This window comes from Notamacropus eugenii, chromosome 6, assembly GCF_028372415.1.
Source record: "Notamacropus eugenii isolate mMacEug1 chromosome 6, mMacEug1.pri_v2, whole genome shotgun sequence".
NCBI lineage: Eukaryota > Metazoa > Chordata > Mammalia > Diprotodontia > Macropodidae > Notamacropus > Notamacropus eugenii.
This window is the reverse complement of record NC_092877.1, coordinates 15,317,564-15,340,588: the sequence shown is the minus strand read 5'-3', so window position 1 is coordinate 15,340,588 and position 23,025 is coordinate 15,317,564. Positions and strand designations below refer to the sequence as shown.

The 23,025-nt window shown below is 45.1% G+C and overlaps 1 protein-coding gene across 4 annotated transcripts in view; it reads left to right on the top strand.

Annotated features, from left to right (window-relative positions):
* Positions 1-23,025, top strand: part of LDLRAD3 (low density lipoprotein receptor class A domain containing 3) — a 272,380-nt gene that overhangs the window by 4,100 nt on the left and 245,255 nt on the right. For 2 of the 4 annotated variants that reach the window (XM_072619134.1, XM_072619132.1), the window contains exon 1: positions 1,463-1,567. The exons of the other annotated variants lie outside the window; for them this stretch is intronic. In XM_072619134.1, coding sequence (XP_072475235.1) covers positions 1,522-1,567 — 46 coding nt within the window. In that variant the 5' untranslated portion in view covers positions 1,463-1,521. Of the gene's footprint in view, positions 1-1,462; positions 1,568-23,025 lie in introns of those variants that run through there. 4 annotated transcript variants of the gene reach the window in all.

The window sequence follows — 23,025 nt, the reverse complement described above, 5'->3', positions numbered from 1 at the left end:
TCAAAGAATAAGAATAAAAGTTGTCATCATGTATGTATGGGAAATGTATGATGGGAAGAGAGAATGAGCTAGCCAAATGGTGAGGAAAAGGGATTCCAAGTGTACAGCTTCAATGCTGGACTCCAAGAAGGCCTTCAAGGTGGACCCGTTGTGGTGAATTTTCATAAGATCATAGATTTAGAGCTGGTAGGAACTTTGGAGGCAAAGGACTCATTTGACAGTTGAGGAAACTGAGGCACAGAGGTTAAATAATGCCTCATTTTCATAGCTAGTAAACATATGAGGGAGGATTCGAACCCCAGTGTTTCTGATTTGAGGCCAATGCCCTACCTAGTAACTAAATCTTGCGTTCAGCAAAACAAGGGTTGCCCTGACATCTAAAAGCATGACAATCCATTTCCATCGGAGCATTTGAATTTGTCACCTGCTCAGGAGGCAGAGACCGAAAAAAGCTCACCAGTGCCTACCTTCAAGGAACACGTATCTTACTGGGGAGATACACCCCATGCACAGATAATGAAGCATTAAGTACACTACAAGTTATACAGTCATTTCAAGGAGCGGAGCGCTAGCTAACACCTGGGCTAGCATGGGGGCAGGGTTCAGGAAACACCTGACGTTGGACCAGGTGCTTGAGCATTCTCGGGAGGAAGCCGCCCCGAGAGCTATCCTCCTTCCAGACCTCGGCGGACTTGGGCAAGGGTCGGGGAGGCGGGCACAGGCGGGGGCGGATTGCTGCGTCCAGCTCCTAGCACTACCCAGCTGACCATCCACGCGTGCTGAGTTTGCCCCCGGGACTCCCACTCTCCCTCAAAGTGCCCAGGGCAGGCTTCAGAGCAGACAGGGAGGTGCGCGTATCGAGTTGTTGGTGGTGTTGTTTTGGGGGGAACGGGTGTTGCCTGGAGGGAGGTGGGGTAGGGAGAGGCAAGTTTCTAGAATGAGTCTGAAGAGAACGTAAGACGGAAAGGAGAAAGAAGGGAGAGAAAAAAGAAGGGAAAGAAAGGGGAAGAGAGGAAAGGAGAGAGGCGGCAGAGAGGGCAAGGAGACGGGAGAAAAAGGGAACAAAGGACGAGGGAAGGAGTCTCAGGGCGCACTGGGAAAGGGAGGGAGCCAGGCAGGAAGGGCAGCTGCTACAGCATCCAGGCGGGGTGCGAGGCGTCCCAGCTCCGCTCCTCGCTCCAGGGCTCCCCAGGCCCCCTTCCTTCTAGGGAGCCCAGAGTGGGGGAGGGGAAGGAGGTGCAGCTCGTAGCAGTTCCGAGGCTCCCACTAAACTTTGTGGGGCGGGGCTGGGGAGCAGAGGGGAAGGCGGGGCCCGGAGGGGGCTGCGCGGTGGGCGGGGCCCTGAGGGGCGGGGCCCAGGGGGGGGAGAGGAGGAGAGGGGAGGGGAGGGGAGGGCAGGGGAGGGGAGGGGGAGGAGGCGGCCGGGCCGGGCCTGGCCAGCTACTCTGCAGGCCGGCGGGCAGGCGGCGGCGGCGGCGGCGGCGGCGGCGGGGGAGCAGCGGGAGCCGCGGCGGCCGCGCCATGTGGCTGCTGGGGCCGCTGTGCCTGCTGCTGAGCAGCGCCGGGGGTAAGTGAGTCTGGGGGCGGCCGCGGGAGGGGCCGAAGCCAACTTCCGTGGCCTGCGCGGGCTGGGGCCGGGATCGCCGGCCCGCCGGCCCGTCCTCGTCCTCCCGCTCTCCTGCCCTGCCTTCCTCCGGGGCTGCGGCGAGCGCGCAGGGCGGCCCCTGCTCCCCCCTGTCCTCCTGTCCTCCTGTCCTCCTGTCCTGCTCTCCTGCTCTCCTCCGCCCCTCCCCGCCTCCCCACCTCCTGCTCCCCTGGCCTGGGCGCACGCACGCATGCATACACGCGTGGCGTGGGCCCGGGGGCCGGGGGGCTGCAGCTGGGCGGGGGTCCCTGTGCCTCGGGAGCGGAGCGAGCAGGAGGCTCCCTGCGCCCGGGGCGGAGCTCACGCCCTGTCCAGGGTATATCCATGTGTCTGTGTGCTCTCCCTGCGCGCTCCAGCCCGCAGATGGTCGGGGGCTGGAGGGCTGAGCCGGAAAGTCCTTCCTGCCCGGTTCCGCTCCTGGCAGACCTTCGAGTGCTGTCCAGCCCCGTGAGCTTCGTGTTGCCGTACCTTTTGTGTGGCTTTCACACTTCCTGAGTCTCAGTTTCCCCACCAGGACCTGGGGACTGATTGACGTTCTCGTAGGTCCTCCCCTTCCCAAAGTGTGTTGGGACTTTGCAGACTGGAAATCGGTGCTAACCGTACCAAGCAGTGATTTTTCTAATTCACAAAAGAAATCGAGAACCTCGGTCCCTTTAAACTCTCAGGCAGGTAGTGGAGTGTGCTGAAGGTATGGCTTAGCTTCCGTCTGGGAGAGTTTGGAATGATTAACTTGACTGTTGCTTGCTTTCTTTTCGAGGTGCATAGTCGGGGCTAGATGAAGTAGAAGCCTGGAGATCCAGGGTCACCAGAAACTTCTAAGGACCGACTTTCTTAATTTGTTAAATGAGGGGGCTGGAGAAATTGGACAGATAGTCCACAGACCTCCAAGGCTGCCATTTCTGCAGGGCATCTCAGCGATCACTTTCCTTGTTTGGGTGTTGGGGACCCCTTTGGCAGCCTGGTGAAGCTGATGAACCCCTTCTCAGAAGAATGTTTTAAAGGCATAGCATAGGATTATAAAAGGAACCAGTTATTTAAATAGTTGTCCAATATATATGTATATACACACATGTATGTGTGTGAATATATATTATATACGTGTATATATGCATATATATGTGTGTATATGTATGTATATATTTAAAACAAATTCATAAATCCTATGTTAAGAACTGATCTCTGCTGACCTCATTTGACAGATCAGGAAACTGAGGCCCAGAGATGGGAAATGACTTTCCCAAGATTGCATCACTTGTTGAGTGGCAGAGCCTGGACAGAGTCCATCTTCTGACTGGCAAGTTCAGGGTTCTTTACACCATCCCCACGTTGCTAGGCCCTGTGGTCCAACACAGAGACACAGTAGGGGTCATTGGTTTTCCATAGAAGAGATCAGAGTTCTAGAGCTGGGAGATACCTGGGAGGTCACCTAGTCCAGCCTCCTCATTTCAAAGTTGAGAAAACAGGCCAAAATCAAGCCCATATTCACAATCCAAATATGTGCTCTTTCTGCCCGTTGGAAATGGTTTTGACTTACAGCCATTCATGTCACCTGCCTTGGACGCAGTGGTTCTTGCGTTATAGCTCCTGCATTTAGAAAACTATTTACTGGAGGAACTTCCGGGGCTTATACGTAGTGCGTGCCCACTGATTAAATACACTGATTTGTAGAAGAATAGTTCTCTTCTAAGACACTGACTAGCAAACATACAGTGTGCTCCTTCTCTGACAGTCAGTGTCATCAAGGAGTCCAAGTGGCTTATTAGCACATGGGGAAGTAGAGGAAAGAGGTGCCCTTTGAGAAAGGACTCTTTCCAGTTCATGCCTTAAGCCTTTGGGTCTGTTCATCCCTAGGAATCTAAATCTCATTTTGCTTTTCAGGTTAATCACAAAAATAGTGAACCTGGAGGGACCTTTGAGATATTCTAATTCAGCTCCTTCGTTGTATTGATAAGGAATGCTGTTGTTCGGTCTTGTCTGTCTCATTGTGACTTCATTTGGGGGCTTTTCATGGCAAAGATACTGGAGTGGTTTGCTGTTTCTTTCTCCAGCTCATTTTGCAGATGAGGAAACTGAGGCAGACAGGGTTAAGTGAGTTGCCTAGGGTCACACAGCTAGTAAGCATCTGAGGCTGAATTTGAACTCGGGTCTTCTTGACTCCAGGGTTATCTTTCTATCCATGTCACTACTTAGCTGCCCCAAGATAAGGAACTGAGACTTAAAGTAGGGAAATGATGCTATTTTAGGGTCATGGGTTTCAAAACTGGAGGGGACTTTACAGATCATCTAACTATCTGAAAAGGGTAGTATAAATATTACTAAACTCATTTTAACAGATGAGAAAGATTATAGATTTAGAGACAGCAAGAAATTCAGCTTGGTCATTTTGCAAGTGAGAAACCTGAGGCCCAGAGATGTGAAGTTATTTTTCCAAGGTTCCACAGATAGTAACTGCCCGCAGCAGAATTTGAATCTTGGTCCTCTCACTGGAATAACAATGGCTTTTCCATTGCACCACACTGCTTCTCCTTAGTAAAGTCCAAACCCAGCTCTCTTTCTTCTACATCACACTACTGCCTCTGATCAACGAAGGCTAATTAATTTAGTGACGATAACAACAATAGTGTTTCACCTCATTTGGTTTCCATCAATCCTATGCAACAGGCAGTTTAAAGATTACTTTCTTTAATTTGAAAAGCAGCGCAATATAGTGGTTAGAGCTCTGATCTTGTAGTCAAGAAGATATAGGTTCAAGCCTAGCCTTTGACATATATTGTGTATGTGACCCTGGATGACCTCTCGGTGCCCCAGGCAACTCTATGAATGTAAGTTGGCAGTTAGCCATGCATATACTTAGGTCATAGGCATTTCCAGACAAAGGTCTGGACGAAAAGAAAACCCCCATTCTACAGATAAGGGGACTGAGGTTCATCTTGGTAAAATGGTATGTCCAAGATCATGGTTGAATTGAGAGGGGGAGAGGAGAGATTGGCAGAGGGGATGGAACCTACTACCTACACATCATTGAATCTCTTTGGTGTAGGCTACCCCTCTGGGCCACAGCGGATTGTGTCTTTACAGGTAGAGCCTCAGACAGGGCTGCAGGTGCAAATTATTGGTGAAAGGGGATCTGATAGGAGGTGTCTCTGATATGAGACCAAACTGATTTCACATAACCTTGAGCATGACCAGATGGTGATGAAGTATCTGAGTGATGATACACAGCAGGACAGGTTAGCATCCCCTTCATCTGCACATGCCCTCTGACAATAACCTTTGGTTGAGTCTAACCTGGTGTTTCTTGTGTTTCCCTGGTGGATAGGTTGCTTTGTTTGTTTGTGCTGTTAATCATGGGCAGCTTAACTCTTGGATGTTGGATCATAGTCTTAGAACTGAAAGAGACCTGAGAGAGCATGTGAGAATATTTCTTCATTTTACAGATGAGGAAACTGAGGCCACCAAGGGGAAATAACATGTCCATGGTCACATAGGAAGGGAATGATAGAGTGCAGGATTCGAACCTGGACCCTCTGGCTTTAGAGTTAGCATTCTTTCAAACCTCTTCTGCTCTATTTTCAACACAATTTTCGTTGGTTTGATTTGTCAAAGGGAGGAAGAATTGCAGAATATCAGAATTGGACGGGACCTCAGAGGTTACAGATCTTGGGCTGGAAGAGACTGTAAGGCCGCCTAGTTAATCTTGGTCCCCTCCAATTTTACACATAAGGCAACTGAGTCTCAGAGAGGTTAAGTGGATTGCCTTACATCAAATAGGGAGTGACCAAGTTAGGTTTTAAACTCAAGGCCTGTGAAGTTCTTGAATGGGACTCTCATTTGCCAAGTGGTCATTCAGCATGATTTGAAGATATTGGATGATGGAGAACCCATTAATTCCTAGGTCAGCTCATTTCACTTTTAGGCAGTTTTAATTTTTCAGGAAGATTTTTTCCCCTATAAATCCTCCCTTTGTACAGTCTCCTGCCCTTACCTTTGGTTCTGCCATCCCAAGCCAGGGGTAGCTAGCAAGTTTCAATCCTCTTCCATCTGATGATCTGTGGTATATAATCCCTCTCTCTTTTTCCAGCTGAATATCTTCAGTTCTTTCAACTGATCCTTTCCAGGCTCGGCCTCTATCCTTCCCACCATCCTGGTTACCTCCCTCCAGGCATACTTGAACTTCTTACGAGATACCCTTCCCAAAATATAGTACCTAGTAATGACCCCCTAGATGGGGTCTGAATGGTACAGAGTACAGCAGACCTGCCTGCTTGGGTGTAGAGCACAGAGCTAGAAACAATGAGACCGTACATTAGTCATTGGAAGCTCACAACAATCCAGTAATATTGTTTTGTTAGCCATATTTTACATTTTACAGATGAGTAAATTGAGGAAAGCAATTTGCCAAAGTTATAGAGAGACATATAAAGGAGGAACATTTTCTAATTAGGAATATATAGATAGATAGAGCTATATACATATATATATACATACATACACATATGCATATACACATATTCCACATATATACATATGTGTATATATGTATATATGTGTGTATATTGTGGGTGTATGTGTACGTGTGTGTATGTATGTGTGTGTGTATAAAACTGGAATTGTTGAAAAGTACAATGACCTGTTTTGTAAGCTAGTGAGTTTTTCCTCATTGGAGATTGCAAGCAGAGGTTGAATGACCAATATAAAATTTGCTATTTTAAAGGGATTTTCTGCCCAGGTACTGGCTGGACAGGTTAGAGGTTCCTAGATCCTTAAATCAGAAGGGACCAAAAAGATCATTTAATCCAACTCCCTCATTTGGCAAATGCAGAAACTGAGGCCCAGAGAGGTGATGAGACTTGCCTCATCTGACATGACTTGTTGCACAAGTTGTTCAAAGTGGTAAAGCTGGAATTCAAAGCCGGGGTTTTGGACACCAAATTCAGCACACCTTCCACTGTACCTAGGTCCCATTGCCCAGAATGAGTTCTTGTTATTCGGATTCCTCTTGGAGATGTGAATGACTACTTATGCAGCGGCCATGTGGGAATCTCCAGGCAAGAGGGCAGGAGCATTTCTTTTTTTTTTTTTTTTATTTTGTAATGTTTAACAATCACTGCCATACAATTGCGATTTTATCCCTCCCCACCTACTCCCCACTACCCCCCTCCCTCCCCACGACTGCATACAATTCTGTATAGATTCTACATATACTTTCCTATTGAGTATATTTTCACTATAGTCATGCTATGTAGTCAGACTAAGATAAATGAAAGAAATCGTATAACAAATCAGAACATGATACACAAACACATACACATACACAAACATGATCTGCTACAATGTGTGAGTGACTTCCATATTTCTCTCTCTGAGTGTGGCAGGCATTTTGCCTTGAGATCCTCCATTGGGATTTTTTTTTTTTTTTTGGTAAGAAGTTCTTGTGTTATTACAAAAATCTAAGTCTACCAGAAAAAACTCTCACACACTGTGGTTGTTGCTGTAGGAGCATTTCTTTGAACTGAAATGGCAAGGTGTGTTATTTGTAACCAACCCACAACAGAAGATAAGGATGTGGAGTACTTCCTGTCTCCACCTAATGTAGGGAGAATCAATGTGTCAATCTCTCTTCTTCTCCCTTTCCCCTTCTTCCTCTGTCTATGTTTCTTTTTCAGTCTTTTTGTCTCTCTGTGTCCCCTTTCTCCTCTCTTTCTCACTTTGTCTTTCCTTTCTCTCTGTCTTTCTGTCTCTCTGTGTCTCCTTTCTGTCTGTCTCCATCTCTCTGTCTCTATTTTCTGTGTCTCTTTCTCTGTGTCTCTCTCTGTCTGTCTGTCTCTGTCTCTGTGTGTGTCTCTTTCACACATGCACACGCACACATTCTTACTCTTGGAAGAGTGTATCCATAAGACATGGTTAATAGTCACACAAAAATCAAACCCTTTCAGGGTCACAGAGCACCCAGAGGCCGTACGTGGAAGGGAACATGGAGGAAGGATCTGCTCAGGGCTTCCTCATCGTCTTAAGGCCAGTGCCAATCTCTGCAGCTCACCAAAGGCAAGGAAAACTGGATGTTAGTGGAGTCGGACACAGAGGACAGATTTTTTTTTTTTCAAACAGAAATTCACATCCCAAACAGTAACATTTTAAAAGTATTGCTAACTTCTGTCACCGTTTCTAAATCTATCCCCTTGCCCTTGCACCAGAGTCATCATTTCAGACAAAGAATTTAAAAAGGGAGAGAGCAGTTCAGTAACACCACAATGAAAAGACTTGGATTTAGAGTCAAAAGGCTTGAGTTCAAATCATGACAGTGTGACTAGGATATGTCACAACCTTTGGTTCTCACTTTTCCTCAGTTTTAAAATGAGATACTTAGACTAGACCTCTAAATTCCTTTCCTTTCTCTGCCCCCTCCAACACCCCCTGCTGTGTGTTCCTCTTTATTTTATTTACATACACACATATAAAACGTAAGTATCCATACTTACATGTACACATGTTTATATAAACATGTTTGTACAGTGTACACACATGTCTATACATGTGTATACCAACATGTTCCTATATGTGTGTATATGTATATGTATATGCATACTCACATATATCCTGTAAGTAACAGGTTGTTTCCCCCATTACAGTGTACATTCCTTAAGGGCAGAGACTATTTCCCAGCCATTTTTGTGTGTCTGGCACTTAGCACAGTACTGACATAGAATAGGTGCTTAATAAATTCCTTCTGATTAGTTGCTCTCAGACTGAAATCTATAATCCTGAGTTCTCAGATATTCCTTTCCGCTCTGAGTCTCTGCTATACTATCCCCCAGCCCATCCGGCTTGTCCTGTAGACAGTTTACACCATATTCCCCCCCTGGAGGATTTCACCTCTGCAAATAAGGAAGGGAGGAACTTGGTCATTATAATTCTACCTCACCTAAGAAAAGTAGCGACAGCAAAAGCTCAGACAAGGCACTAAGATACACTGAAGGGATTTCATAAAAGAATGAACTTTTAAAAAAAGTAGTCGAGCATTTTCTTGCCCCTGGAAAAGCCTCAGCCTTTCAAACCACTGTATTAGGTTTGTGTTTTCCAGCCTGTTGAATGTCACCAGAAACCCAAAGTCCTGGATCTTGTCAAGAAATGGATTCACGTTTGCTCTGTTGTCTGCCTTGATTACTGTCACTGAGGTAGGCACACAGCCCGGAAGGCCTGTGTCAGACTCAGTCCAGCTCCAGAAGCCCTGGCTCAGGACTTGAGAGCAGGAACCTAAGAGGATCTCCTAGAAATACTTGGTGCTGGGGCAGGATGGCAGGCCAGAACCCTAGCATGGTGTTTAATGTAGTTTTCAAAGTAAGGCAGTGGTGGTCAGCATAGCTATAACTTGTTCTTAAACCATTCTGGACTATCTTGAACCATCCTTCCAAAGGTCTAAAAACCCAGTGATGGATCTCAAGGTGGAAGGGATATTAGAAACTATCTAGACCAGGGATGGGGAACCTGAGGCCTTGAGTCCACATGTGGCCCTATAGGTCCTTGGGTGCAGCCTTTTCACTGAGTCTAAGTTTTACAGAACAAATCCTTTTATTGAGGGGATTTCTTCTATGAAGTTTGGATTCAGTCAAAGGGCTGCACTTGACATCCTCCCTTTACTAATGGGGAAACTGAGGCTGAGGGAAACTAAGTGACTTTTGCCTCTCCTAGGAAATAGGTGTCAGAGGCAGACTTTAAACCCATGGCATCTGATGCCAAGTCCAGGACTCTTTCCATGGTGCCACAGTCTTTCATCAGACTGTGACTCTAGACCAGGACAAATGGAAATGTTTCAAAGCGGGAGAATGCTTTGGTGACTGGTGTATTTATTTGGTTTTGTACAAAAAAAAAAAATTTTTTTTGCCATCCTAGTCACCCAGGTATTTGTGCCAGTGTTTCTGTCCTTGCGCAGCTGAGGTTTTGCAAAAAGGCTGCCCTGGGGTATTTGTGTGAGAACAGTAGCTGGCTTGTACAAAGGTTGCTTCCATTTTCATCACAGTCAAAGCTGGCACTGATTTTACTCCAGTGAACCACATTTACCCTTGAAAAGTGTTTTCAGGGGAAATGAATCAGTGGTTTTTGGACATTAAGCATTTGTTTGTCAGAACATTCACTCCAGGCTCAGTCACTGGTCCAGTATAAGGGACTCCTGTGACTAGGGAATTGTTGGAAAAAAACAAAAAGAAAAAAGGAAGGAAAGAAGGAAGGAAGAAAAAGGAATGGAAAATATTGATTTGAAACAGGTAGCTTGTCAGGTCTTTAAAGAACTGATCATAGGCTGAGAGCTGGGAGTTGGGGTCATTGCCCACACCATTATACTGATGAGGAAACAAAGCTAGCAAGGCCCTGCTCCTCCAAGTCACATGGGCAGTATTGCTCTTGGGACTCGGAATCCAAAGCTGTTGCAGGCTGGGCTTAGATCAGGGAGGCCTTAATATGGCAAGAGAAGGGGTGAGTCTGGGCTGTTTTTTAAAGTCTTTTCCCCACCCCCTACCCCAACTAATTCTCTGGGTTTCCTGAGACAAGCCCCTTAGGTTTTTGTTTTTGTTTTTTTGAGTTTCAGTGTTCTTAAATGTAAAATGAGGAAGTTTGAGCCAGGTGATCTATAAAGTCTCTTTCTGTTTTAGTTTTATATGTTTCTTGGAATATGGGGGGTTTGGTGCAGTAGAAAAGCAGAGGATTCTTAGTAAGGATGTGGGTTTGAATTGTGACTGCCAATTACTATGTACAGAGTGAGGCAGCTGCTAGGTGGAGTCATGGTGCACAGAGCAGGGCCTGGAATGAGGAAGACCTGAGTTCAAATTCAGCCTCAGACACTTATTAGTTGTGTGACATGGAGCAAGCCACTTAACCCTGTTTGCCTCAGTTTGTAAAATGTAAAATGAGCTGGAGAAGGAAATGGCCAACCCCTCCAGTATCTCTGCCAAGAAAGCCCCAACTGTGGTCACAGAGAGTCAGACAATACTGAAAATGTCTAGACAATGACTACAGTGATGAAGTGAGGGGTGAAGGGGTTGGTTTTGACCGCTAAGGTCCCTTCTGGATGTACATCAATGGTCTGTGATTCTGTAAATCTGTGTCTGTGAAGATGTTCTCTATGCTCTGATCCAATCTTGAAAATGTAAGCTAGAGAACTGAACACTGCCTGTTAATATTTGCCCGTGTTTACTCTGGTCTTGACCCAAGAGAACAGAGCTAGAACTAATGAATGACAGTTGAGAAAGGCAAATTGAGGCCTCTGGTAACAAAACAAGACATCCCCAATAATCAAAGCCTGTCCCTAAGAAGAATGGGTGGCCTCCAGAGGCATGGGACTTTGAGCAGATGGCTGATCCCCCTTCTCCAGGATGGCCTGGCCCCACTGGCCTATGTCTTTTCTCTGTGACAGGAGACTCCATCTGTCATCTTTGTCTTTGCCCAGGCTGACCCCCAAACCTGGAATGTTCATCCTCTTCACCTCTGCCTCCCTGGCATCCTTCAGAACTCACCTCACTTTCAGCAGGAGAACTGTCCCTATCCTCTCAGCTTCTAGAACCTTCTCCTCAAGGTTTCCTTTCCATCTCTCTTGATATGTCATGTATATGCATACCAATTTTTGTATATGCCACCCTCCAAAGGGCAAGGGTAGTTTTTATTTCTTTGTATCTCCAGCACTTAGCACAGTGACTGGTATATAGTAGATGATTCATGAATGCTTATTGGATTAATACAGGGCATTTAGTTGGATTCTGGGGGCCTCTTCCAACCCTAAAATTCTGAGAGGCTATGATGGGCCTCAGTGAACTAGGAAGATTTGCTATAAAACTCAGGCTCTTAGAAATCTCCCAAGTCAACTGATTAATAAACACATGGAAATATCTTCTGTATACCAGATATTGTGCCAAGGACTGAGGATTCAAAGACAAAATCAGCTCTTGCCCTCAACAAACCTCCATTCTATTAGATAATGGACAGCACTGGCATTTGGGGGATACCTGTGGAGCCCTCCTGAGAAGGTTTTTTTTTTAAATAATTGAAAAAGATGCTAAATTTCACTAGAGCCTCATGAAAATAAAGATGCTATCCTCTCCTCCCTTCCCCCCCATCCAAGTTCTTGGACCTCCCCCCACCAGAAATCTATCCACAGCTTTGGATCCCAATTTAAGAATTACTGTATTAAGTCCATACCCAAGGGGAGAGGGCATGGTGGCTCCAGAGGAAAGCTTTGGCCTCTAAAGTCGTGGGGATTGAGGATGGAACCGTAGGGCAATAGATTGTGAAAGCCTTTCCTCACTGCAATGGACAATGTTGATTTGATTTTTGTTTCCTAAGAAAGAGGTGGAAAGTGGGGGATGGGGATGGACAACAGATGGCAGGGCAGATGGCAAGATGCCTATCTGGTTAGGCCCTGATGCCTTGGCAGATGGGATCTAAGGAGCATGATCTGGAGTCTGGGCTGACTAGATATGACAGGCAGAGGTGAAGATGACATGTAATTGGGGCAGCTCTACTCTGGGGTGAGGCCTTATACTGAGTGGCTTAGGAGGGGACAGGGCTGGGTATCTGGGGGCCAGGTGTTGATGGCCAGTGATCCTGGTGGGGAGGGGGAGACCGAGGCAGAAGGGGTCTGGATGACATTTCCCCATGTGATCTTTCTCATGACAGGTATGTCAATCAGCAAACATTTATCAAGCACCTATTGAGTGCCTGGCCCTGCACTACTGCTGAGGTAGAAAGACAGAAAGTGGAACAGTCCCTGCCCTCAAGGACCTTGGATTTTAATGGGCCAGAAAACATGGGCATCTATGTATAAACAGAACATGCGACTTCTGGGAACAGCTACACCAGCCCCCTCATAAAGTCCATCATGTTCACTAATTTTTCTCCTTTAGTGCTCCCTCCCACAAACGTGTTTGGCCTCGTAAAAATTTCCTAAGTCCTACAAAAGCCCACTGGCAATCAAATTTAAAATGTAGACTTGTGAATGTCTTCTTCCTATCTCTGCCCCTCCCCCCTCCCCCCTCCCCCCTCCCCCTATCCCCCCATTGTTCTTCCTGGCTTCCCCTCCCCTCCTGACATCTTTTCCCTTCTCATCCCTTTTCTGTCTCTGTCATCTCTTATCTTTCCCTCTCCCATCTCTTCCCCTCCTCTCCCTCCTCTTACCTTTCCCTCCTCTTCTCTTTCTCTTCCTTCCTCTCCCCCGTCTTTTTCCCTTCTCCCTCTGTCATCTCTTACTTTCCCCTCTCCCCCATTACATCCTTGCCTCCCACCTCCACTGGACTGCTTTACTCCTCTAGGAAGAATTTGCGGAGCTATATAAAGGCAGCGCTGCAGGTGGTGAGGAAATACACCAAACCTAGAGATAAGTTGGTTTTAAAACTTTTCTTTTTCTCAAGTTCTCTTCAGAAATTCTCTTTCCTCCAGTCCACTAATGCTTTTAAGTTACAACTCTGCTGTGCAGCCTTATACAAACTTTCAGATACTTTTAAAGAAACTGTAGCAAGCCCGTAAAAGATACATTGTTGCTGGTTCCTGCATAAAAGATAGGCTGTAGTGAGCCTCACTTTAAAGCTGGATGGTGAATGATAAATTTAAATAGAGTGCTGGGTTGGGATCGGGAAGACGAAGCCCAGCCCTGCTAGTAATTGTGTGCGGGTGACCTTGGGCAGGATCTCCAGTTAATCTCTTCCAACCTCAGGTGATTCATCTAGCAAATGAGGGGGTTGAACCAGATAGATGAGATGAAAAATGAGCGTTTGTTCAGCACTCCCTTATATGCCAAATTCTCTGCCAAGTATCAAGGAATCAAAAAGAAAATTGAAAGGGTCTCTCTTTTCAAGGAGCTAATATTCTAATTAGAGGAGACAACATATATGGGGATTTGGCAGAAAGTGACAGGGGTTCCTACGGTGAAATTCATGTACCGGGCACGTTAGAAGGTCTCTAAGGACCCTTGTGGCTCACAAAATAAAAATAATGCTAGCAGCTGGCATTTATAGAGGATGCTGGGGTTACCACTGCATTTGGCACAGCTCTCATTAGGAATATGAATTCTGTGCATAGAGTTTTGAGTTAGGAGGAGCTCTGTTTCTTCTTTCTCCCCTTGAGCACCAAGTCCCTTAGACTTTCTCTGGGCCTCAGTTTCCTCTTCTGTGAAATGGGCATATGAATAACACCTACATCACAGGGTTGTGGTGAAGACGAAATGATTTAATATGCAGAAAGCATTTTGTAAACATTAAAATGCATTGCAAATTTTGGGTGTTTTATAATAATGATAATATCACACAGGTATTAATTTTTCTCCTGGACCCTCAATATAGAGAATTCCCAGGGTCTGAATCCTCTGTTTCCTATAATTTTTAACCATACATAATTGCTTGGGGGCAAATACCTGTGGTCACAGGGCAGGACTTGAACCTTGAACACAGGTCTTCCTCAGTCCAAGGTTGGCTCTGTAATGAAATGTAATAAATACTTATTAAGCACCTACTGTATGCCAGGTACTTTGCTAATGGCTAAAGAAAAGGGCAAGATAGTCTTTCCCCTCAAAATATTACATTCTTGTTTAGGGGTAGGAGTGGGGCAGTAGGTTTTTTGCAGAATCATTGCATCATAAATTCAGACTTGGAAGGGACTATAGATCCTCATAAATTCAGACTTGGAATCCACTATTGATCCTCATTTTATAGATGACAAAACTGGAGCCCCAGGAGTGAAGGTCACCCCTTGGCACAGATATGATAGCCCACAGGAAATAAAATAGGTGTGTTTTTTTCCCTATATTCCTCTTCCTGTGCTTTCTCCAGAGTTACAGGATTTCAAACTGGAGGGGACCTTAGAGAGATCAGCTGATTTGAGGAGATCGACCCATTCACTTTCTAGACAGAGAGGAGGCTTTGAGAGGGGCAGCGAATACAGTGCATGTCCTAGAGTTCTGCCGAGCGGAGTTCATTTTTCAGCTCTTATTTAGGTGCGTGTCTGATCACAGAACAAGTTGTACACAGCTTTTCTTGTATGTAATGAGAGTTAAAAATCTTCCCTGCTCATTGATAGGCCTCAGGTGGGGTTGTTGGGGGAGGCTTGTTTCCTATGAAGGCCCACACCTTTGGCTGATTGCTAATGAGGCACTTGGTCAGGAGGGGTCATGCCCCTGGTTCTGAAAAGAGTATATGTATTCAGAGGTGAAGTTTTGCTTTGGGGCTTAATTTTTGGAAGAAGGTTCATCAGCCAAATGAGGCTCTGGGCAGATATTTTAAGAAACCTCCCTCATCCCCCCCACCCCGCTTTGAAAGCCCAAATTTTGGTGTTTCTCTCTCTGGTAACTATGTATGTAATGGTTAGACAGTTGGATCTGTCTGTTGATCTGTGATGTATGTATTGCCTATGGTCAGACAGTTGGAAGCCCTGTCTTTTGGTCCTGATTTTATTTTCTCTGTTGGTATATGTGTTTGATTAAAGTGATTGTTGACTCCTCAAAAGTTGTTTTCCTTTTAGAAAAGCAGATCTAAGACCCTGTAGCAGCAGGCCCTCCTGTGTATATCAGTATGCTTGCTGCTACATTGTGGGAAGGGGAATCACAGACAACATGGGTGAAATCAGGAAAGGCCTCAGATGGAAGGTAGCCCTCACTGAGTGAAAGGCTGTGCAAAGGCATGGTGGTGGGAGATCGAACATTGTTTACGGGGGGAACAGGAGTGCTCTATAGCATTCCCTCTCTGAAGCCCATAGTTTATTCCATTTTACTGCCCCCTCCCCCCTTTTTTCTCCTCGTTCCCAAACTAAGGTTTATGATGTTGTCTTTGCTAAGCCTGAATGAGGGATGTTCAGCTTTAAGGATAAAGCCCTAAATATCGTAGTCCTCAAGCTGAAAGAGACTGACCACAAAGCCCATGATTGAGGTTGGCCTGAGGCTGCAAGAGGGAAACTAGCTTGCCTTCCTGCCATATTTTCAGGTAGTCAAACTTGTTTGGCAGCTAGAAGCCTCTAAGCAGACTCATGGAGTTCCAGCATTCTGGAAAGGCCTGAGAGGGTGTCTGGTGAACTGCCTTTAACCAAGAATACGCCTGCTCTCTGCTGCTTGGTCACTGGAAGACCCTCCAGGTTTTGGACAGGAAATAGGACTGTACAGTCTTTCCAGGTAGAGTGTGGAAGAATTGGATTGACTCTGGGGATGAAAGGAAGATAGAAAGATGAAATGTAGCAATGCTTAGCATCCTTTGTAGGGCTAAAGTTCAACAATGTATAAACATCTCTTTAAAATGTGTTCATAATGACACGTCATATTTGTTATATTTGGAGATGTGCAATTCAGTTCCAAAAAACTGGATAAAACTGTGAAATAGTGGTTAGAACTCTGGCTTTGGAGTCAGAGGCCCTTGGTTCAAATCCTCCATGTGCCACTCACTACCTATGATTCGGCCAAGTCATTCAACCTCTTTTAGCCTCACTTTCCTTATCTGCTAAATAAGAGGATTGGACTAGCTACCCTCAGAGGTTAAATCCAGTTCTAAATCTATGATAGTCTGCACTGTGATTAAATACCTGCTGTGTACAAGATTTGGTGTTTGAGATACCAAGATGAAACCCAAAATACTAATTCTAGAGTCAGAGGACTTGCATTCAAATCCTTACTCTGATGCTCACTACTTATAAGATCTTTAGGCAAGTCATCATCCTCGAGCCTCAATTTCCTTATTTATAAAACAAAGGGATATGACTAGACAGACCCTTCCAGCCTTAATTTCATGATCATATGATCAAAGAGTGTGTATTCTTCGTGCACATGCATATAAGTAAAGACAAAGTATATGTGGGGCATCCCAAAAGTCTTAAGGCAGTCTCAACCTGGCTTAGGCCAACCTTAGAGAGACCCACTGAAATTATTGGATGAAAGAGTTAACTTTTTTGTATTGACATTTATTAAGTATCTACTTTGTATTGGGCAGTGTGCTGACCTCTAAGGGTACAAAGAAAGACAAGAACAGGACCTGCCTTCCAGGAGCTTACATGGGGGTGCAGTGTAGATATGATGTATGTCCAGGAGAATGGAAGGGCTCTCATGTAGAAGGAGGCCCCAGGATCCTACAGCCAAGGAATACAACGGCATTGTTGCTGTGTTCAAGAGGCAGAGACAAGGAGGGAGGGAGGGAGGGAGGGTTCCAGGCTGGGGGGGGGGCGCATTTTGGACCTGAAAACCAAACAAACCAAAAAAAAAACCCAAACTAAAAGCTCTTGTTTGGGTCTTGGGTGACATTCTTTTTAAGCTGCTCTGAGGAAAAAATAAAGGGTGGGTTGCCCCTGGATTTTCTGACCACCTTCTAACAAATTCACCTCATCTCCTGCCCCTCCGTCAGGAGTCATGTTAATAATAATGATAACTGACATGAAGCCCTTTATGTCCTCTCGTTTGGACCTCATCACAACCTTGTGAGGGAAGGGGGTACAGTTAATCCACCCCATTTACGGATAAAAAGGTTAAAAGCTCAAAATTCAGTGATTCACTTAAGTCACAGTCAGACACAGATATCAGATTTGAACTCAGGTCTTCTTGTGCCTGCACAGACTCACTCCTGAGTGGAGACAGAGATATCCAGCTTCCTAAATACACACACACACACACTTTAATCTGGACATGTGATTTCAGTGGTATTGAGAATTATTGTTGAGGAAATTGTTTTAACCATTTCACATCAGCACCTGCTCTGCAACTTTGTCTTAGAGAGGTTATATCTCCCCCAGGGGCACACAGCCAAAAGTTTTTCCCAGAGGCTCAACTTGAGTTTCATCTTCAGGCCTTCTGGATTCTGAGAAGGCTCTCTACTGACTATGACATATTTGCATCTCATTTCCCATTATAAGCAAATTTAGAGTTTTCTACTCTCATGTCAGTTTATTTCCATTAAACTAAACAAGTAGTATGTAGTAAATTCCCTAACATATTCTCTCTCTCTCTCTCTCTCTCTCCCCCTCTCTCTCTCCCCTCCTCTTTCCCTCTCTTTCCTCTCTTTCTCTCCTTTCTTCCCCCTCTCCCCCTAACACTTCATCTCCCTCTGTTCCTTTCCCTGTCTCTTTTCATTTCCTTTTCTCCCTTTCCCCTTCCTCTCTCTCTTTGTCTCTTCCCCCCCCCTTTTCTTTCTCCTGTTCTCTCTCCTCCCTTTCTCCCTTTCCCTCCTTCCACCCCTCTTTCCATCTCTCTCACCCTCGTCTCTTCTCTCCCCATCCCCCTCTCCCCATTTGCCAAAAGTGGCACACTGGTTTTTACTTTTACTATTGCTTCTAAACCACTGGTCTTTTTCTGTTCCGGGAACAGAACTGCTAAAATTCAATCAGGCTCAGAAAGTCTTGCTAGATAGATTGTCTTTAGGGACCTATGAAAAGCATTACCCACAACTAGACTTTAGCAGCATGTACATTAGACCTAACTGATTATGCCTTGTGTGGGTACAAAGCAACATCCAGCAGCTGGGTCTTTGTGTCTCAGAAACAAGAGACCGGTTTGGCAGCCAAAAAACCAAATTTGATTTTGGGCTTCCTTAAGGAAGGTGATGGTAAGTGATTGCCCTCCCATTGCCTCCCCACTTATCCAGAGCACATCTGGAATTCTGTGTTTATTTCTGGGTGCCACAATTTAGGAAAGACATTGAGAAACTGGGGAGTCTCTGGATGAGGCAACCAAGATGATGGGACTAGGAGATCCATGTCCTGAAATCTCATTGAGTTGATCCAAGGATCTTCTGATCAACCCTTCCCCCCACATCCCTAAACAGGCTAGTCTCAGTGGCCACTATGGTCCCTTTAAATTCTAACTTCTGTGATTCTTTAAAGGAACTTGAATTCTATGCCATGCTAGGATCAACTGAAGGAATCAGAATTTTTAACCTTGAAAAGAGAAGACGTAAGGGGAATATGATTTCTGTTATTGTTGAGTTGTTTCAGTTGCTTCTGAGTCTTCATAACCCCATTTGAAGTTTTCTTGGCAAAGATACTGGAGTGGTTTGCCATTTTCTTGCCCATGTTACAGATGGGGAAACTGAAGCAAGCTGGTTAAGTGACTTGCCCATCATTACAGAGTTAGTAAGTATCTGAGGCCGGATTTGAATTCAGGAAGATGAGTCTTCCTGATTCCAAGGCCAGTGCTCTATCCATTGTACCATGTGACTGCCTGAAATGAATTTGTTGTTATAGTTCAATTCAAAGTTTGTTGTATGGGAAAGAATTGGTGCTTATTCTATTTGACTCCCCCCTCCCCCCAGAGGAACAATGGATGGTGTATATTTATGGGGGGTGGGGTGAAGGTGGCAGGTAGAAATCAGCCTTCCTAAAAATTTGGATTTAGGTCATGGTAAACAGAGAGGGTCCTTGCAGTCCAGAAGATCTGAAGTCCCACTCTGACTCTGCCTTGTACCGTGGCCATGAGCTAGTTCTCTTAAGTTCTCACTTCCCTCCCCCTTCTGGAGTCAACTTTCAAAGAGAAGTGGCAGATCAGTTGCAAATGAGTAGAAGGAGTTTCTCTAGTAGAATGAGCCATCTTAAGAGGTAGAGATTCCCCTCTCACTGAAAGTCTTCACACAAAGGCTGTCTGACAACATTCAGGGCAGGTATGTGGAAGGGTGAATTCTAGTTCAGCTCCTTCTGGCCAAGGTCGCTTTCTACTCAGAAATTCAAGATGCTTCTGGGCCAAGGGCTCATTTGGTTAAAGAGCTGGCAGGAGGAGCCCCTGGTATCATTACTCAGTTGATCTCCCTGTTGATGATTGAAAATGACTTTTTTCCCTCCCTCACTCTGTGGAGGGCCACATTTTTTAAGCCATTCGCATCAGCCCAGGCTGAGCAGTGTCAGAGCTGCCAAAAATTGGAAGGGAGGGGGCAAAAGTAATGTGGTTTTATTTTTATTTTATTTTGGCATAAAGATAATATTTCATAGCCCTGGATTCCTGAAAGTAGAAGGAACCCTCTAAGTCTGGGCTTCTTAAACTTTTTGGTGCATGTCATGGACTCCTTGGGCAGTCCAGTAAAGCCTATGGATCCCATCTTACCAAGATGCTATAAAATGCTTAAGATCAAATATATAGGATTGCAAAGGAGACCAAAGTTAGTGGAAATAAAAATGTATTTTTTTCCTGTTCAAGTTTCATGGACATTGATCCGCTTGTTAAGAACCCCAGCTTTCAATTTTTTTATTCAACTCCCTGTTTCAATAGGTAGGGAAACTGAGGCCCAGTGAGACAGGGGAAAGAGCATTGAGCTTGGACATAGAGGATCTAGTTTATGCTACGCTGTTGTTGTTCTAGATGTTTCAGCTGTGTCTGACTCCTCATGACCCCTGCTGGGGGTTTTCTTGGCAAAGGTACTGGAGTGGTTTGCCATTTTCGTCTCCAGCTCATTTTACAGATGAGAAGACTCAGGCAAACAGGGTTAAGTGCTTTAAGCTGAGGATCACACAGATTTGAACCGAGGAAGAAGAGTCTTCGTGATATCAAGCCTGATGCTCTATCCACTGTGCCCCTGGCTGCCCGTGTACTGTATTACCTCTGTGTAATCTGGGGGTTGAGTACCCTGACAATTGTGGGACTGTAGATATGTTCTTCAATATCTCTGGTCCTCAGTTTTCTTGTCTGTAAAATGGGAGTATGGAGATGGGAATATTCCATGAATGTTATTAGAAGAGTGATCTTGATGGCTTAGATTTAGAGCAGCAAGGGACCTCATATGTCAGCTAGTCCATCCCCACCCCTCTTATTTTACAAAGCAGGAATCCCAAGCTGATGGAGATCGTGTTTTTCTCGAAAACATCGGTCCTCTAATTTCAAACCTAGCCCTCTTTCCACAGAACCAGATTGCCTTCTTGATGTATAAAGCTTAAAATACCATAAAAACATGAGGTTGTTCATCCTCAGCACCTTTCCCTGCCCCAGATGATGTAAAGGTTGAGTGAGAATAGTGGATAGAGTGCTCTGATTGAAACCCCCCAAACCTGTGTTCAAATCCTATTTCAATTTTTACCAACTGAATGACCAAATCACTTAACATTTCTTTACCTTTGACAGCTCCCCCAGATCCAAACGTGTTTTTTTTTTAGATATGACAATCCAGGTGAAATTGGCAATCAAGTGCCATCTATGACTTCCTTTTGATAATGATGTTTTAAAATGCATAATAAAATATGCATTGTTATAGAAAAATTCGATTTATTGAATTGCAGTCATCAAAATTATAACTTGAAAAAAACAAGTTCAAGGACTGAAGGTTAAGATCCTCTATTGATTAGAACAAGACAGCTATTGTGGCAGTCATGGGCCTCAGGATTCCATTTTCATCCTAGAATCTTTCAGGGTCCCACCCATCAGAGTCATGTTGGCCTCTGGGAGAAAATAATTGGATGAATCAGTCAGTGACCAAGTGGGATGGAGATCTTGGTGGACAAATAGTTCACTGTTAAACCTAGGGTTGTTTGAAGGCTGGAATGCCGCCACCCACCAATGAAGGGCAGGGGAAGGAAGCTGTTCAGTTTACTCCAGGACAGACTCTCAGGGAAGCAGAGCCCTGCAGAAACTCAGAAGGTGAGAGTAACCTGATTGGGAGATGTGTTAAGGAATCAAGGTGGCAGTCATCCCCTGGACAGAATGAGATTGGTTTGGTGGTGAACTGCTGGCACCCTTTGGTACCCTTGCCTTAGAAATCTCTTGCCTTCATTGTGAAGCCAGCTGAAGCCAACTTTGGGAATACCAGACATGTGCTGTCATCCCTGATGGTGCTGCTGAGGTATGGGCTTGAGAGTCAGCCTAGAATGTCTGCTGTGTTCTCCAGAAGTCATTAAACTCAATGAATGTGATTGAGAAATGAGCCCTAGTCCCAAGCTTGTAGTACCACTTGTAACCACCAGGCTCTCTTCCCCAGCATGGAAATTTCCAAGTTTTACTTGATTAGGATGATCAGAAACCTGCCAGAGATGGGCAGGCAGGATGGGATGCCTCCTCTTTCCCGGTTGGAAAGGCAGATACCTTTTGCTTATCATGACAACAAAAGGCAATGGGATATAGTGAATCTTCCATAGAATTGGAAATCAGGAAGACCCAGATTTGGTTCTGATTTGGTCTTAATATGAAGAGATTATTTCACCCCTCAGTGCCCCCAAGAAAATCTCTGAAACTCTAAGTTATAAAGGAGATGCTGATCAGTGTTGGTGGAGGGAGTGACCACACCAGGAGTTCCTTATATGGTCCCAATTTGGGAATAATAGACATGAATCTTGGGATTTGAGAGAAGGGACCTTAGAAGTCCCCTCATAAAGCTCCCTTTACTTTATAGGTGAGGAAACAGGCCAAGAGAAGAGTATGAGTAGTTTAACCAAAATCCAGTAAATTGGTGTGTAGCAGAGGTGAGACTGGAACTCAGGCCCTCAGCCTCTAAATCCTTTGCTCTTGCCATAACTTCATAGTTGTCTCTACCAAAGACCTAAGGAAATCGGCTTGCAATTTGTCTTCATTATCTCTGAGCTCAGTCATCTCTCCAGCAGTGTGATGGGACAGACCAGTTCCCCAGGATGTCTGCCTGACCTTGATCTCTCCAGGGGACCCATTGCACACCTGTCCTCCTCCGGGCCTCTGGGTGGAGGACTGGGAAGCAGCTGGCACAATTGCTTGTGAAGTAAAACTTCAGGGAATTAAAGAAACTTTTCCCACTAATGAATTGAGAAGGGCCATTGGAGATTAGGTTGGACATCGGGACCAAGAAAGTCCATCTGCCACACTGAATGATGTCTTCACAAGGTGCTTTGTTGTAAGACAGAGCAAGATCTAACTGCAGTGGGAAGACCAAGAATGGGTTTTTATCATCCACCATCCCTGTATTCTATGACTACAAATAAGTTATTTAGTTTGACTGATGTGGGGGTTGTACCTAGTATAATGGGAAGTACGTCAAGTCCTAGAGTTGGGGGGTGCATGAGTTTGAATCCCATGTCTGATAACTTAGAAGTTTTATGACTATGGATGGGCGAGTCACTTACTCTCCCTTCCTATCCCCTCCCCAGTAATGTTCCAAGATAATGAGGTACAGATCTTTTGTCATGGATATACAACTGAAAGACTTTAGAAATTATGTCCAGTCCCTCATTTTACAAGTAAAGAAATTGAGGCTTAGAGAGAGCTAGTGACTTGTACAAAGGCATACAGTAAGTAATGTAACTCAGATTTCAACCTAGGTCCTTTGACTTGAGATCTGGTGCCTCACCTTGCTGGAGAGAATGTCCACTCCATAATTTTTCTACACGTTTGACATCCTGGCCTGGACCCTCCCTTTCCCTCTACCCCAACAACAAAAAAATTGATCATAATCATAGCTAGTTCCTGGAAGGTACAGATGAGTTGCTGATGTGTATCT